The sequence below is a fragment of the Stegodyphus dumicola genome, chromosome 9 (assembly GCF_044657685.1).
Source record: "Stegodyphus dumicola isolate Sdum_Otavi_A_Nest chromosome 9, ASM4465768v1".
Lineage (NCBI taxonomy): Eukaryota > Metazoa > Arthropoda > Arachnida > Araneae > Eresidae > Stegodyphus > Stegodyphus dumicola.
In genome coordinates this window covers 31,874,166-31,892,459 of record NC_140776.1, presented here as the reverse complement: position 1 = coordinate 31,892,459, position 18,294 = coordinate 31,874,166, and the positions used below count along the sequence as shown (strand labels likewise).

Genomic DNA, 18,294 nt, shown 5'->3' with positions numbered 1-18,294 from the left:
TATTTAAATTGGCATTTATTATATACATAGATTTGTGGCCACAATTCACTTGGCACTCGAATCGTGTCTATTCCCAACACATTTGCACTTATTAATGCTATTGCGAGAGGAAGAAAAGCATGGCGAAATACCTATTAAGCAGCACACACACATACATATATATTCAAAGAATTAAGTAAATGAGGTAACTTTTATTATTAAAAATTTTCTTTGAAAATAAAATTTTAATCTCTCTCTCGCTATATATATATGTAGAGAGAAAGATAAGATATAACTTTTTTTTTATGCAGTCTTCATGTATCAGAAAAGTTCATGTTTTTTGTAAAACTCGAAAGACTTAATTGATTCCTGAAATGGAAACATAAAAAATGCAATCCATTTTGTTGAAACTGAGTTCTTTGTCAACCAACAATTGAAACAAATACACTGGTTATTTTCTGAACTCTAAAAAGGTTCCTGAGCGATTTATTAACTTCAGTGCGGGGAAAGTGAGTAGACAAAAACAATCCCATAATTCAATTTAAGACCAGAAGAACTTTTGTACCCTCCCAAGAACAAATGTTTATTTTATTTCTGAATTTGAACTGTACACTAAATTCTTCATCTCTATCATAAGCTTCCGTACTTTTTATCCGACTAGTTTTTAAATTACTGTGTTTGCTAACGTAGTATCCAGTTGGATAAAATAATTCTTTTGTTTGAAGGAACATAGTCTAAACCGTTGGTGGAAGGAAAAAGAACGAAGGTAAGCTTTGAGTAACGAGCGGTTTGTATAGCAACATGCTTGCTGACAGAAGATTTATCTGATGCGCTGTCTTCCTTCTACATAAAGTTTAATGAAACATTACCGTTCGCATTCTATTCTATTGTACAGAAAATGAATTTAAAGTAACGAATGCATTTCTTCAAAAAGAATTTTTATAATATTTTATTCTTTACATTTTATAACCTTAGTTCTAATATCGTTACATTTTAATTAAAGGGCATTTAAAGCAGTATAAATTTATTTCCATAAGTGAGATTTATGATAATAGTTCTAACTTACATATTATTATATGCTTTTTTTTTTTGTGTACTCCTTTTTCTTTCTCTGTGAAAACATATATACCAATAAATACACATCTGCATGTGCTCAGAGTGTTCCCAGTCTTTAAACATTATCTTGACAAAAATTTGAAATTACAATGGATACTAAATCCAAAAAATATTCATAAACCTAATTGCATATGTGATTCATATCTCTATAAATCCTCAACTATGGCAAACAGATAACACGAGATAAACTATACATTACAAATATTCACTTTTTATATTTCTTTAGATTTTTACGCAAACATAACTTACACAAATATCTGATGATATAAAATACCTTAGAAAATATTAGGTAACAAGTAAAATTATTCAAATAATTAGGCTGCTTACACTAATCATTCTACGAGTACAGTTTTTAAATCGTTGGAATGTTTAACAGGCAATTTATTGTATGCACTTTAAAGGTTGTGAGGATCACTTACTTGGACAACTTATCCACAGTTAAGCAGCGCTATGTTTAAAAATTCTTGGTTTTAAGATCACAACTTCTTTCGATATCATAATTCCATGGTATCTGTCAAGTTTCCTAATTCACCGCACATCGTAATTTATGATAAAATAATTGTATAGGGAGCAATCAGATCGCAAGGACACACGTGTGATTGAGAGAAATGGGAATTATAGAAGACCGAATCACGCAAGTCGCTCCAAACAACAAGACATCTTCGGACTGTTACAGTCGAAAGCTGAGAATCTTAAGATTTCCATTGTTGAGACTGACGTTCATGTCCTCTTCTTCAGTCACACCCTAGATTTTCGTCTAGGACACATATTAAATAATCATTTAATTCAGATGATCATCATTATCTTACGCTAGTTAACAGTCTAGAAGCGTCTCGAGCACGCATTATTTATTAATTAATTCAGCTGATCATCCACTCAGGAGTCGATATATCGTTGGCACACCTTTCTCTTTTTCATTAATAAACTGTGGTCCATCTCTGCACTCTTCATATCTCTATTCTGCGACCTTTTGTTTCCTTCTACCCTTTTCTTTATTTTCCTTTTATTGTTTTCTCATCGCATCAAAACTCCTTCAGTACATCTGCCGGCACACCCCGACTTCTTATTCCGCTTTTCTTGTCCCATCTTTTCCAATATTCTTTTCTATTAAACCTAATCAATATTAAAATTGATTTTTGATGCAGCTAAGCCTCATATGATCTTACTTTGATACTACACTGCTTTTTTCCTCAAACCAATTAAACGCATACAGGTAATGAAAATTATGCAATGCAGATTCCCTTCTTCTCACCGAAAGAGACTCTAACGCAATTGTTCAATTCTTCTGCGCACAGCAAGAAACTCAGAAACTGTTCATCATTAGAAACTGGCCTTAAGAAATAATATGCCTCGTAGACAGTCTGTCTATATTTTGTTTTAGTAAACCCAAACGCAGTCCAAACAATGAAATGTCCTAAATATTTTATTTATTTGTAGGCATCAATATTTTTAGATTAAAATCTTGTTCTCTCAAAAAGGATTTAGGTTTTAATGATAACTCAGAGATCAAGATATTTAATATTGCTTTTTTATTTATTGGTCTTGTAAATTTGGTCTATTTTGCAAATCACGGTATATTTTGAACCTTTCAGATGATTAAACTTGAGATTAGTAGTAACATCATCAGTGTATTCATAAATTAGCTTTAAAGTATATAAGCTATTTTCTCCCTCCTTCCAGCTTGTCTTCGTAGTGTAATGGTAGCCCACTCGGCGCGTATTCGAGGTGTTCAGGTTCCAGTCCCGGCGAGGGCATTGCACATCATTCACATCTGGTGCTTCGAAATAACCCAATGACTCTACATGTATTTCTAAAGACATCCTTAATAAAATACTTTCGTTGATAAAATGGAAAGTATTACAAATAACAGTAAAATGTCAGTCACTCAATTGGAAGAGAAACGCGTTAATGTAAAATTTAATTTTATGTTAAAAGTAATGTTTGTGTGATGTACATTTTGATTAAAATCTCTAACGATTTCTAAAGCAATAAAATTCAGTTCTCTTTCTTTCAGGAGAATTTTTTAAACTATTGCTGTGAAGCAGTTGAAGCCAAAAAGTATCTCATTCACAGCTAGTTTTTATGTTTTCACTTACAGAAGTTTATTCAGTTTTTTTTAGACACAGAACATAATTAAATGGGGAGGCACATTATGTTATGATAATAACCTGGACCGTGTTTCTTTCGAAGACAAGAACGTACAAAACTTTTCGAATTCATAACAGTCAATTTTTAACATTTTTTTTATTTAAGATACTATTAATAATTATTCGTCTTATTTATTTATTTCGAAGTGTATTTTGGAGGATTTCGAGCGAAACTAATGTTGTTCCAAAATTATTAGATGGATTAACTTTAGACGAATGAACAGCCTTAATTTGGGCATAGATTCTGAATAAACATATATCAAATTCGAAGTCGATCAGAAGTAAGTTTCTCTTTCTAAGGAGGGAAAAAAATCAGAATTTACGCCAAAATTGGTGTCCATTTGTCCGATTTTTAGTTTAACATTATGCGTTTATATATTCCGTTTTTAAATTCATTCCATTATTAAATTTGTTTTACTAGAGATAGTTGTCCTTGCAATCATACCTCTTTCCAACTATAATGTTTTCTTTTTTATTTAGATATGCGTAATGGAAACATACAGATCTGTCTTTCGAAGCAGGATAAAAATCTGCTATTAAAACTGCTAAAATGTTCTATATAGTTTTCTAACCTAATATTTATTTCAAGAACTGAATTTTAACATATTCACCGCTCTTCTGCAACAACAGGATATAATCTTATTCTGATTTATTTATGTTATAATTTTCAAAAGATTTCAAGATTGTTTCTTACCTTGTATAAGGACAGTTGAACTACCTTGGGCTGACTCTTCACTATTATATATGAAACACTGATATATTCCTTCATCTCCTAATCTCATATTTGCTATTTCCAATACATTATTGCTTTGCTGTCGAATTCTGTTATCCAAAATTAATGCTTTTAAATTTTTCTTCCACTTAAGGTATAAAATGGGAGAGCCTGTTACTTCGCAGCGAAGTGAAAGCGATGTTCCAACAGTTACCAAGGTCTGCGAAGGGCTGACCGTAGCTCGGAGAGTTTCTGCAATAGTTAAAAAACATTACTGTTAAATGAAACTCTATTATCTGTAAATAATAAAATATGAATGCAGTGTCAAGGAAAGCAATTTAAGTTGAAAGAAATATTTTAAACTTTCTTAGCAAAATAAATAACTGAAATATATATTGCTACAAACATAAATATATATATCCACTCAACCATTTCGAAGTGAAATTTCATTCATTCTTATTTGAAATTTTGTGCTCGAGATTTAAAACAATACTGCACTCACGGTTACGGTTGCAATGAAATTGAATGGTAAAACCTGCTTTCTTCCTGTGCAAATTGATCAACTCGTCCGAAAACCTTAAAGGGCACAGGAACGACGCACATATCACGAAAGTTGTCCATAAAAAACATTTGCGAAGAAGACCAATGGTAAAACAAGAGAGGAGAGAGTGACAAAAACGTTTATTGGAATTATAAATTTTCAACCTTCGCAGATCATAACGCATTGCATGCAAGAGACTGTTGAAAAGAATAATGAACGTAACATCGCAGGAGGGATCTGTATAACATCACGTTTTATGTACCTTTCACTTTTGACAAATATCGTGTATTTGATGTGATTTCATGTAACCCCATAGCCAGAAAGCCATCGGAGTAAAATCGGGTGATCGCGGTGCCCACCAAAATGTAAAATTACGAAAGGTGACGGTATCTCCAAACGTGTTTTTACAGGACTTGCTAAACATATGTGGAGGCGTGTGAAGAAGCACCATCTTGCATCCATACTATGTCACTAACGATATTTCGCTGCTGCAGATTTGCAGCGTTGTTGTATACAAGGCATTTGTGATAGAGCACGTTTACTCACATATAAATATGACCTCTTCGAAGGTGTAATGTCCGAGAACGAATGTGCTGATGATACCGCACCAACACAGTCACTTAAGTTGAAAGAAACATTCTAAATTTTTTTTAGCAAAGTGAATAACTGAAATATATTGTTACACACATAAATATATATATCTATTCAACCAATCGAAGTGAAATTTCATTCATTCTTATTTGAAATTTTTTACTCGAGATTTAAAACAATACTGCACTCACGGTTACGGTTGCAATGAAATTGAATGGTAACACCCACTTTTTTCCTGCGCAAATTGATCAACTCGTCTTTATCCAGCTTCGGATAAAGACGCTGATGCTATATCCTGAGGATTTTTGTCATCTCAGTGAACGCAGTTCTAGGAATACACCTCATCTGTCCATAATATCAGCAACGGCTGCCTGTTGTTTTCATCATATCTGATGAGGAAACAATTTGAGTAATCAAGATGCTATTGCTCGTCTCCAGATTACAACATCTAAACGCGCTGGAATCGATAAGAAAACATCCACAGAAAAGAGCGCAGAAGCTTGAAGATTGTGGTTTTTGGTGATTATATTGAAGGCAAAGCTTTTTGCGGAATGCAATGAACCTGCAAAAATTGTATTATGTATCCCACATCAAATGTAACTAGAAATGCAGTTGTCCGCATCGCGATTTACCATATATGCAGCCAGTTTCTTCAAACTATTTTTTCCAAATCACATACAGTTTTTATGGTATATGAGCCTCCTCTTAAGTTATGATTTCGCCGATAAACTCGTACTGCTTCAATAATACTTTTTCCTTTCAGATGAAACGTCCATACCTGTGAATTATGCAAAGTGCTTTAGTGCACCTCCTCTTTGTGTTGTCAATGGTCCTTTAATAATCCATAATCGTAGAAGAGTTCTTAGTGTATAACTGTTCTTCTTTGCAAATATTTCACGCCCGGAATTTCATTCATCAGTGCACTGTTCTAATGCCATTTGTGGTTTTTCAATGCGTTGAAAAACCACAAATGCTTTTCTAATGCCATTTGTGGTTTTTCAATGATTGATCAATCTGAGCAAGGAAATAGTTGGTGTTACCATTCGAAAATTTCGACATTTTTTCTCCGTAAATGTAGCTGTGAGAACGTTATTGTTTTAACTCTTTCACATTGAAGTCCCCAAAAGCGCCCAAAGCGTTCAGACATCCACAGGTCAGCCAAACGTCTAAAGTATTTTCTACCTGGTCCCGTCGCGTTAATGCATGGGTCATTGCTATTGGGTGTTATTAAATGATATGACAATCATTCTTTTGAAACGACTAAAAGTAGTTGAGTTATTTAACTGCACATTCTTCCCCTTTGTTTAGCGTCAATATTTAGCTACTGATGCCCGAAGTTGCAATCTGTCCTAAGAGAAAATGGCACACAGTCAAAGCGCATGAAGATGGCAAAAGAAAAGTTTTCGCTTTACTTAAGTAGGTTATTATTGGCATTCTACTTGGCGTGAGGAAAGGAAATCCATTCCAAAAAATACTTATCGTTTCAGATGTTTCATTGAAAGAGATTTTGGACTCTACCTCTGCGAAAAGAGTTAAATCCCCACAATCTCGAGCATGCCTTCAAGTAACAATATCTGAAATTTCATTTCCATTGGTTCTCCAGATAGCAGTGAAACTATAGTTATCCAAGTTTCTATGGATGTTCTATGTGCGCCCCTCTGGGGACACGGCAAATATTTATATGGTATTTCAGCTCCTGCCACATTCGTGTTCCACTACACCACATGGAACATTCGTGCTCTCAGAATCCTAAAATATGGTTATTTGTCAGATATGCGAAAGGTGGCTTCATCCGTAATCTCAGTTCTGTTCGCGAAACCATTTACATACAGCTTATCTTAAATATTCTCACAGAAAACTTTACGAACCGGTTTGTCGGAAGGATTTTAACGCCTGCACTATCTGAAAGGTGCATGGTCTGAATTGAAAACGTTTCCATAACACACGCCACACAGTTCTATGAGGCACTTTGAGTTTAGAACTCACATGATTCGTTGATTTTGTGGGACTTTGTAAAAACGTTTCACGAATTCTTTCAACTAATTCGGATTTGGCCGCTTTCCATCCTGGGCGGGTCTGTGACAGAAGCAGCTCATGTCTTGAAACTGCTTCACCTACAGTTTGATTTTCTGACAAAACGGTGGTTCTTTACCAAATTCTGTGCGAAAATATCTTTGAACAACTGTAAACCATGATGTGTTGCCGTATTCCAAAACACAGTACTCTTTCTTCCGCGTGGATGAGATAAAACTTGCATAATTGCAGTTTCAGAATTAATTTGTTTCGGCTTAATAATTCAATTTCAGAATTTGTACTTTGCTATTCTTTTTATACCATTTAATTTGAAACAGCTTGCATACGAGTATATATTTATGCATATAAGCATTAAATACTTTCGTAATTTATTTTTAATTAATTTATTGTGAATATATTTGTTTCCTCATAAATTTGACTTCAAAATTTTTAGCTTTTGTTTTACAATAGTTGCTTTCTATTTGTAAAGTTTTTATTAGCATTTCTGCATTTTCTTTGGTTCGAAATTTAATTAATATTTATTTAGAAAATTCGTGTTTTAATATTTGAATAATAAAATTTAATATTTAAATAATAAAATAATTTAAATAATAAAATTCGTGTTTAGCATATTACACTTAATTTAATGCTCTGATTTCTTTCAATGGTAATTCTGTTTATCATCATTTTTATTATTTTTAGCACACTGCTTTCGATTTACCCAATAGTTATTCAGGTTTCTTACTCCAAAATTTAATTAATAATTTTATCGAATAGTTTTTTACTCACTCAGTGGTCTCTATAGTTTCTTACTCGAATAACCTTTTTATTCCTTTTTTATCCTTTTAAAAGCTATATATATATATATATTTTATTTCCGAGTCACGCCGGAGCAGGTCATATCTTGGTGATTAATGAAATTAAAGCATTTTGAACTTTAAAAATTACTTTGTTGATCTTTCAAATCAATTTAATTATCTTAATTGTAACTAAATTACGTTAATCGGCATTAAAAATGTTTTAAATGTATATTAACAATCACCTAAATATTAACATAATTAACAATCACTTAAATATAATTCAGAAATATAACTCTGTTGAAAATTCCTAGGTCACTCCTTGAAAACACCAAGGCATTTTCAACATTTTTTTTATATTTTATATTCGTTTGATTGATTTTATTGAACTGCTTTTGTTTGAATTCGAAATGTTTATATTTTTGTTTTGATTTTGATATGTGCTTTTCTTGTCAGAGGGTAGCCCACCTTTTACCATTTAGTTTCATTTAATTACTATTTCTTAATCAAATTATTAATTTCGCAGCATACTGTACAACCTTAATAGCGTGTATTACATTAATTTAAAATTTCTTACCTTTTGTATCTGAAATGTATACATGTGGGAAATCATACCGTCCAATGCTGAATGAGAATTGCCCGTTATGACGTCATCAGTATAGCATCACCCAGCGCAGTAAGAATCATCCCAGACAGCGCTGAAACCTGGTCGAGAGTGGAGGGCAGACGTGAGCAGACGGCTCACACGTCTTCAAGAGTTTATGAACTTTAATTGTGCTTTCGATGTTATGCCTTTACATCATTATGTTAATCCTGCATACCGTTAACTTCATCTTTATATACTTTTTTTATTTACTTTTATTTCTTTCTATTAAATAAACCATTTAAATATTACTTCGTGATCTCATGCTGTGAATCAAGTCAAATTCTACAAAAAAATATGGCGACCAACCGTGCGGCCTCGAATTCCAAAATGTTCGAGTAGTAGAACTGTCCTTTGAACTACTGAGTGAAAGTTATTCGATTTATTGGATTACTCGTATAAAGTGTGGATTACCCAATTGACGTCGATCATCTGTCGGGTGAGTACAAAACTTTCTTTCCAATATGAAGTTAGTAGAAATTCCAGAATTGGAAGCAGCTTTAAAGAACAGTAAAAGTTCTGAAATCAAAAGTTTGCATAAGCTTATTTTTAATACTGATGGAGATCGAAATAACCGGAAAAGATTACGTGAATTTTCTGGCTTTATATTTAAACCAGATTCTGAAGAATTTAATAAGAAAATAGATGCAGTGCAGAATAGTTTTACTTTGAATGAGTTAATTAAAATTTGCAATGTACTGTGCATAAATTCAGAAGGTTCAAAAACGGAAGTCGTAACCCGAATTGTCTCTTACCTATGTGATTTATCTGTATTATTTGAAAATATTTTGCATGAAGAAAATAGTGATATTGAAGATGAAACTATTAATAAAATTTCTGAAGTAATGCTTGATGATAATCAAAGAGACAATCCTGGTTTTAACGAGTCTCAAGTAAATAACAGTATGCAGCTTCCAATTCAAGATCATTTTAAACCTCATCTTAGTTTTTCTGATATTGAAAGTATTGTTAATCCTTTTTCTGGTAATGCATATGAAAATGTTGATAAATGGATTGATGAATTTGAAGATGTTATAAACTCTTTGAAATTGAGTGATTTGCATAAATTAGTTTTTGCTAAAAGATCATTAAAAGGTAAAGCGAAACTATTTATTCAGAGTGAACCTAAAGTTAATGACTGGTGTAAGTTAAAAAAGCTTTTGAAATCTGAATATGGTAAAGCTTTTAATTCTGCTGAGTTGCATGAAATGTTATGTAAACGTAAATTAATGCCTAATGAATCTTTAGATGAGTATTTTTTGAAAATGAAAGAAATGTGTTCGCGAGGTAACATTGAAGATGCTTCATTAATTAAATATGTTATTGATGGTATTCCCGATTCTGTGGTTAGGAAAACGATATTATATGGTTGCGAAACAATATCTGAATTTAAACAAAGGCTTAAAATTTATGATAAAATGAGATCGGACAATGATAAGTTTAAAAATCCGAAACCGAAAGTAGACACTCAAGTTAAAGATAGAAGTAAGCTTTCGTCATCAAACCGAAATCAATCTAACGTTAATAAGGTCAAATGTTTTAATTGCCAGGAATTTGGGCATTATTCTAAGCATTGTGTAAACAAATCAAAGGGTGTAAAATGTATAAAATGTAAGAAGTTCGGGCATTATTCAACAAACTGTCCAGAGCAGACCCCCGAGACACATCAAGCAGCTTTATTACAACGAATTTGTGACAAGGATAGAATTATGAAGACTGTAGAAATAAATAATTATTTAGTTGATAGTCTAGTTGACACTGGTTCAGATGTAACGATATGCAGCGTAGAGTTACACAAGCAGATTGGTTCTCCTAATTTAAATTGTAGCGATATCACATTAAACGGAATTGAATCAAAGCAAACGTACCCCATCGGCTTTTTCATGTCTGATATTTCAATTGATAGTTTTTTACTTCGTACGAAAATTTATGTTGTTAAGTCATTATGTAATCAAATTGTATTAGGTTTGGATGTATTGAGTCAGTTTAACTTCTCTTATACCGAGAATGGCCTTCAAATAATTTCTCATCGGAATAAAAGTAATGTAAACTTGATAACTGCTGAGTCATCTCGAAATTCTAACGTTCGTTGCGTTATGGGAAATTTGAATATTGCTGTCTCATTGAAGAATGCTTATGATCCTTCGCGATCGTCTGGCGTCTCTGTTAATGTAAACAAAAGTCCCGAAAGCGGAAGTAGCGCGACGTTTAATTACCTTTCACATCTGGTGAATGCTATTTCTGTCAACGAGATTGATTTATCGCATATTTCGAATGTAGAACATAAAGAAAGACTGTGTAATTTAATTAATTCATACCAGCCTCGGAAAAATAGACAATCTGACTTCAAGATGCAAATAAATTTATGCGATGATATTCCTGTCTGTCAAAATAGAAGATACATGTCTTTCGCGGAACAAAAAATTGTTGACGATCAAATTAAGGAATGGTTGAAAGAGGGCATAATAAAGCCTAGCAATTCTAATTATTCGGCGCCTATTGTGTTATGTAACAAGCGTCATAATTCGAAATGTTTATGTATAGATTATCGGAAATTAAATAAGAAGATTATTAAAGACAAATTTCGACTGCCTTTAATTCCGGAAGTACTTGATCGCTTAGAACAGTCAAAAGTCTTCACGACACTAGATTTGAAAAATGGCTTTTTCCATGTAGACATAGACGAAAATTGCACCAAATATACCGCATTTGTAGCAGATAATGGTATCTACGAATTTCTTAAAGCTCCTTTTGGTTTATGTATTAGTCCAAATGTTTTTCAAAGGTATATTTATTCAGTATTTCGTGACTTGCTAAATGAGGGTGTACTAATTATTTATATGGATGATATAGTCATACCGGCTAATGATGAAGTTGAATGTTTAGACAAATTAGAAAGAGTATTCAAAACTGCTTCGGAGTATGGATTACAAATAAATTTCAAAAAGTGCCAATTCTTAAAACGTAAAATTGAATTTTTGGGACATGTAATTGAAAACGGAACTATTCGACCATCACCTTCCAAAACTGTTGCTGTTCGAAACTTTCCACAACCGCGTAACTGTAAACAACTACAAAGCTTTTTAGGACTAACGGGATATTTTCGTAAATTCATTCCTCAGTATGCTAAAATAGCTAAACCTCTTAGTGACTTACTTAGAAAAGGTATTGGTTTTAAGTTCGATTCCGAACAACAGGAAGCTTTTTGCAGATTAAAAGAAATTCTCTCTCAGGCACCTGTTCTACACATATTTAGGCAAGGATATCCATTAGAACTTCATACTGATGCTAGTAGTCAAGGCTTTGGTGCGGTATTACTCCAATTGTCTGATGATGGTAATTATCACCCAATCCAGTATATGAGTAAGAAGACTTCACCGCAGCAAGAGAAACTCTGTAGTTACGAATTAGAAGCCCTTGCAGTAATAGAAGCTCTGAAGAAATTTCGAAACTATTTGTTAGGGACTAAATTCAAAATTGTAACTGATTGTAGCGCTTTTCAGAAAACTTTAGATAAGAAAGATTTAACTCCTAAAATTGCAAGATGGGCAATGTTCATTGAAGAATTCGATTACGAAATTGTACATCGTTCAGGAAGCCAAATGAAACATGCTGATGCTTTAAGTAGAAATGCTCTAATTTTAACATCATACACATCCGATGTAACTGAGAAGATTCGGTTAGCTCAACAACAGAATGAAGATGAACATGTGAAATTAATCAAGAATTTAGTTGAGAAGGGAGAAGAAAATGGATTCTTCGTGAGAAATGATATTTTGTACAAATTTGAAAATGGTAAAGATGTTCTAGTAGTGCCAGAATCCCTACAGAACGAAATCATACAGAAGGTACATAAAAAAGGTCACTTTGCTGTAGATAAAACTGTGAATGCTGTAGAGCAAGAATTCTATATTCCCAGACTGAAATGTAAAGTTGAAAAAGTAATTGCTAACTGTATAGAATGTATACTGTACAACAAGAAGCAAGGAAAAGCAGAAGGATTTCTTCATCCTTTACCGAAAGAAAACGTTCCTTTGAGTACGTATCATATCGACTTTATTGGACCTCTTCCATCGACGAACAAGAGATACCAACACATTCTAACTGTTGTCGACGCTTTTACGAAATTTACTTGGTTCTATCCAGTGAAATCACCAACTACACAAGAAGTTATTTCAAAATTGAAGCAACAACAGACTGTATTTGGAAATCCAGCCAGAATCATTTCAGATCGAGGTAGTGCCTTTACATCGAAAGAATTTTCAGCTTATTGTACTGAAGAAGGAATAGAACATGTCAAAATTACTACCGGTATTCCAAGAGGTAACGGACAAATTGAGCGAATTCATAGAATTTTGATTCCTGTTTTGTCAAAATTATCACATGAAGATTCAACGAAATGGTTTAAATATGTTTCAGATGTTCAGAGAATAATCAACAGTACAACTACGAGAAGTACGAAATATTCACCGTTTGAGCTTCTCATAGGCACGAAAATGAAGAATAAAGAAGATTTGAGAATTAGTGAAATATTGAATGAAGAATATTTAAAGCAATTGATGCAAGAACGCGATAAGATGAGAGAAGATGCTAAAAACAACATTTTGAAGATACAAGAAGAGAATCGAAAACAATTCAACAAGAAACGTAAGAAACCGAAACTATACAAGATTGGTGACTTGGTAGCCATTCAGAGAACTCAATATGGGACTGGTTTGAAACTACGACCTAAGTTTCATGGACCGTATAAAATCATAGCTGTTCGATCAAATGATAGATATGAAGTCGAGAAAGTAGGATGCCATGAAGGACTAAATTTGACATCTACTGCGGCTGACCATATGAAGCCATGGTCAAATTGATTTGATGTTTGTAACAGCTCAAAACCTAAGGACCTGATACTCTTTTTGTTTTTTTATTATCTTTGCAGGTACATGATAGTGATGTCCATTCAACAGACATCGAGGACGATGCCTCTTCAGGCTGGCCGAAGCTGTGGGAAATCATACCGTCCAATGCTGAATGAGAATTGCCCGTTGTGACGTCATCAGTATAGCATCACCCAGCGCAGTAAGAATCATCCCAGACAGCGCTGAAACCTGGTCGAGAGTGGAGGTTAGACGTGAGCAGACGGCTCACACGTCTTCAAGAGTTTATGAACTTTAATTGTGCTTTCGATGTTATGCCTTTACATCATTATGTTAATCCTGCATACCGTTAACTTCATCTTTATATACTTTTTTTATTTACTTTTATTTCTTTCTATTAAATAAACCATTTAAATATTACTTCGTGATCTCATGCTGTGAATCAAGTCAAATTCTACATACATGATGCATTTATATTTTTTTATTGTCAGCAAAAGTGTTAATTGATAATTTCACTATAGATGACAGCGGACAGCATACATCATGATGCAAGAAAGTTCGAGTTCCTTTTACGAAGTGAAGCTTTTTAAATAGTTGCATCATTATACGGTATTTCACGCTACCAAGTTTTCAATGTACTCTTCAAATGAAAAAAATCAGTTTCTAACGTCGTGTGAATTCACATTTCACTCATATTTTTATACTTTGAACGTAGGTCTGTAGAGCTGACTTCGCAGCATATTTTATTGTGGTAAGAAGAAGGACTGCAAGTATACCGCTGCGATGTCAAACAGAACCGGCAATCAGAAATCCAAAGGCATTAATCCAACGATCGAGGAGACGATGTACCAGAATTAGGCGGAGCACGACCCACCTAACCAAATAAGCTCGTCTTATGGTCATAACAGGTGACCGTGACGGAGGATGGGGATGCCTGGTGTTTAACAGAGGTAAACAGGCAGATATTCCGCGTCCTCCACTATCCAGAGGCAACAACTCCCTGGATCCTCACGAGGCCGCACCGGGAGTTTATATAAGATTTAAGAAAGGTATAGAAGGCCATACAGGGGCAATTGTTTGACATAAGTTGGTGGATTACATATGTGGTTGAGGTGACATACAAAGTACATTACATAGTGAATAACACATAAAAATACAAAATGGAAAACAAACACATACTACACGAAGGCAACCAAGTAAACACATAACACACACTAAACACAGCACATATACACACATATAACACATAAAAAAACATAAGCACATGAAGACTTATAATATAAAAGGAGGATTGAACGCCTAAGAATTACTCTAGGACGTGGTACATATCGCTGGGATAAATACTAACCTACAGTTGTTCAGGAACAAAAGCGTTTAGGAAAAAATGTTTCACAAAGGACGTGGGGTAACCGGTCTCTCTGATGACTTCATGTAAGCATTTTTTTTTATATTACATTTTTTGAGGTTGCATAATACTTACTGCATTTTTGAACTCAAACATATTTGTTACAAATTATGAGAAGCTTATTACAATATCTGACAATACGGCGAACACAGAACAAACAATGTAAGATTACTGTCCTCATTATGAGAGGATCTTGCCAACGGCAGTTCTCTCTAGTCGAGAGTTTCAGAACATTATGGCATGTTGTTCGGCTAGAAACAATTGGTGGACTGAATTAGCCACGCCTCCTTAATTTTTCAGTTGCATTTCACACCGCCTGATTCGTTATATCTGGAACGATATCAGAGGAAGAACAAGATAATTGGTTCGTCAGCCCTCTTGAAATCGAGACGCTTTGCAGACACAGTGCAGAATGCTAAAATCTTTTATTTAATTTGCAGAACGCTTTGACACTAGTCGTGAAGTTATGTCTCTTGTACTGTCAATTGGAACGAATTATAGCGCCGGCGACATAAGACCATGTCGTCTGACACAACGTAACAGCTTGAAAGCAGTGACTTGCGGGTACCGCACACACGATTTTTCTTATCTCTGTGTGGTCCGCCGCAAATAATATGTCAGAGGTAATTTTTTCTCGAAAAGCATAACAATATTCTGAGAATTCCGTTCTTATAAAGCTACTACCATGTTCCACGCGCAAATTGTCAGGTAACTCCCTTCCTTAGCAACCTCTTGTCCCTCAAGATTGTTTCAGGATATAAGTTGATGATGGTCCGTGCTGGGAAGCCACATTATACACCTCAAGCCTAATGGCCTTTCTGCATACATTGCCCTTATGTATCATTAATTTGGGGATGTGCAAATACACTAACACCATGCAGTAATAAAATATAAAGAATTTAAGCATTTTCTATTTTATTGTGTACATTCCACTTTGTTTTGCAGTTTACAATGACCGTTTTCACATTCTGTCACTACATTTTACTTTTCAAAAGCATGTTTATATATTTTTACCTTCCTTTTTGTGTTCACGTATTTTTACAAATGCAAGATTTATTAAAACTGGTGAGTTCCACTTTATTAAATTCTTCCTTTTCATTTACTACAGTAAGCAGCATGTGCCTTATAGAGTAAGTTTAGTATAATATTTCGATTTTTTTTATTTTTATTTTTTTTAAAGATTTCTCTAGAGAGTCAAGACTAAAACACTTTCGTACAGCAAAAGAAGAATTGCTTAACCAAAATTCCGTCTAACGAAATGGCATAATACATTCGTAAAATAATGTTCTATATTCCCCAATGACGTTTTGGCATAATGTAAGGAAATTTGTTTGCAGCCAGTCACCGATATTGATAGTATTCTAGAAAAATTTCCGAAATACACTGGTGTGCAAAAATTAAGGACGAGACAGTTTTTTCAATATAACTTTGTACAAAAGCTTTCCAAATCAACACATTTAATACCGTAAGATCCCCAATACGTAAGAACATGAGTAATGTAAGCAACACTTACTAAAAGAGAAATCAGAGGGATAAAAATAAGCTTTATTGAAACAGTAGCATGGAGCGCAAAGCGACTGAAGGCCGAAACATCCCTGTGATGGCTGTCCAGCAAGAAACATCCGGTCTTCAATAGGGGATATGATCTCCCCTGACTGCTAGGCAGGTTTCACACCGCCTGCCCATGCTGAGAATGAGGGTGTCAATGAGTTGTTGAGGCATTGCTGCCCATTCGTCTTGCAGCGCCAATCGAAGCTCCGGAATCGTTACTGCTGGTAAGGTACGAGCTGCCAAGCGTCTGCCTAGAAAATCCCATACATGCTCGATGGGAATGAGATCCGGAGATCGTGCCGGCCAATCCATACGTTCAATATCCTCACTCTCTAAGAGCTGTTCGGCAGCTACTGTGCGATGACATGGTGCATTGTCGTCCATGAAAAGGAACTGCGGACCCATAGCGCCTCTAAAAAGACGCACATATGGAAGAAGAATCTCGTTTCAATAACCGGTCCCGTTGACTGAACCTTCGTCGAAGATGTGAAGGTCTGTACGACTACCAAGCATGATGCTCCCCAAACGAGAACACCGCCACCTCCATACCTGTCCCTTTCAATGGTGTTCGAGGGAGGATTGCGGCTTCCCCGCTCTCTCCAGATGAGAATCGCTACTCAGACTGAATCTGCTCACATTTGTAAAGAGTACTCGTTCCCATTCATTGTCTTTCCAATTCCGGTGTTCCCGGCACCACAGAGAACGCCTTCTCCGGTGGGCAGGCGTTAGAGGTACACACCGTACAGGGCGTCGTGCAAACAGACCACCACCGTGCAGTCTTCTGGCCACGGTAAAACGCGATATCTTTCGTCCACTCGCCTGTGTCGTGTGTCTAGCGATTTCTCCCGCTGTCTGCAGCCTGTTTCTTCTGGCCTGTAAGGCAATATACCGGCCATCTGCGGGTGTGGTTCCTCGTGGACAACCACTACCAAACCCCCGGATAGCTGTTCCTGTAGTTTCAAATTGTCTCCAAAGTCGTGAAACGGTGCTGTGAGCAATTCCGAACTCTGCAGCCACACTTGTCACACTGCGGCCTTCCTCCAACTTCCCAATGATTCGACCTCGGGTAAAAGCATCCAGATGTCGTCTAACAGACTGATTATTTGCCATTTCTCGCTGAGGCATCAACTCGGTGTGATTTTAACTGCTATACGGCGTGCAATCTCTTTGCCAGAAATACTGATCTTACACCGACAACATGCTTTATACTACTCAGACACTCCCCCATTACGTCTACCTGCATATCTGCGCATGTGCTACCGTACATCACCTTACTTAATCTCCTGATTGGTCTTTCTTTCCGCTCTGCCTCTTCGTTCAGCTGATATGCTAATTTTTCGACTTCGTCTTTAATTTTCGCACAGCAGTGTAGGTCATTTATATATAAGGCATTATTAGCATTACTAATTTTACATTTTCATACGTTGCATCTTTTGTCAAAAGTTTAAACTACAGTACTAACAGTAGACATGATCTGTTTTTTCTTCTTCATTTTGAGTTTTACCCTGTAATTAAAATGTGGCAGTTTAATAAAAAATATAGCACATTCTTGTAATTATTCCATCATGTTATTTTCTTTGTAGGATTTAATATAATAAATATAAGTTTTATTAAAAGGATTAGTGCAAAAAACTTCTTGGTTTCATACAACAATAATGTGACTTAAACTATCAGGATATAATAAATTTTTTGTCCTTATGTCAAAAGGCAAAAGCAGAGCTTAGCTGAAAAATAATCAAATTAAAATTATCATTTTAAATAATATATACTTACAATATATTATAATATAGACATATAGCTGAAATGTAACACATATATTTGCTTAAAACTGTTAAGGATACTCTTTGGTATTGCTTATTGCTAAACGTAATTAATATGGCTTATCTGAAAATGGTATTAGAAATGACTTGTTTCAATTAGTTAGGGAAAGT

General features: G+C 34.7%; 1 protein-coding gene across 1 annotated transcript in view; it reads right to left on the bottom strand.

The window, feature by feature from the left end:
* Window positions 1–18,294, bottom strand: part of LOC118181428 (cell adhesion molecule Dscam1-like) — a 666,362-nt gene that overhangs the window by 289,130 nt on the left and 358,938 nt on the right. The window contains exon 6 of the mRNA XM_085823330.1: window positions 3,937–4,206. Coding sequence (XP_085679456.1) covers window positions 3,937–4,206 — 270 coding nt within the window. The remainder of the gene's footprint in view (window positions 1–3,936; window positions 4,207–18,294) is intronic.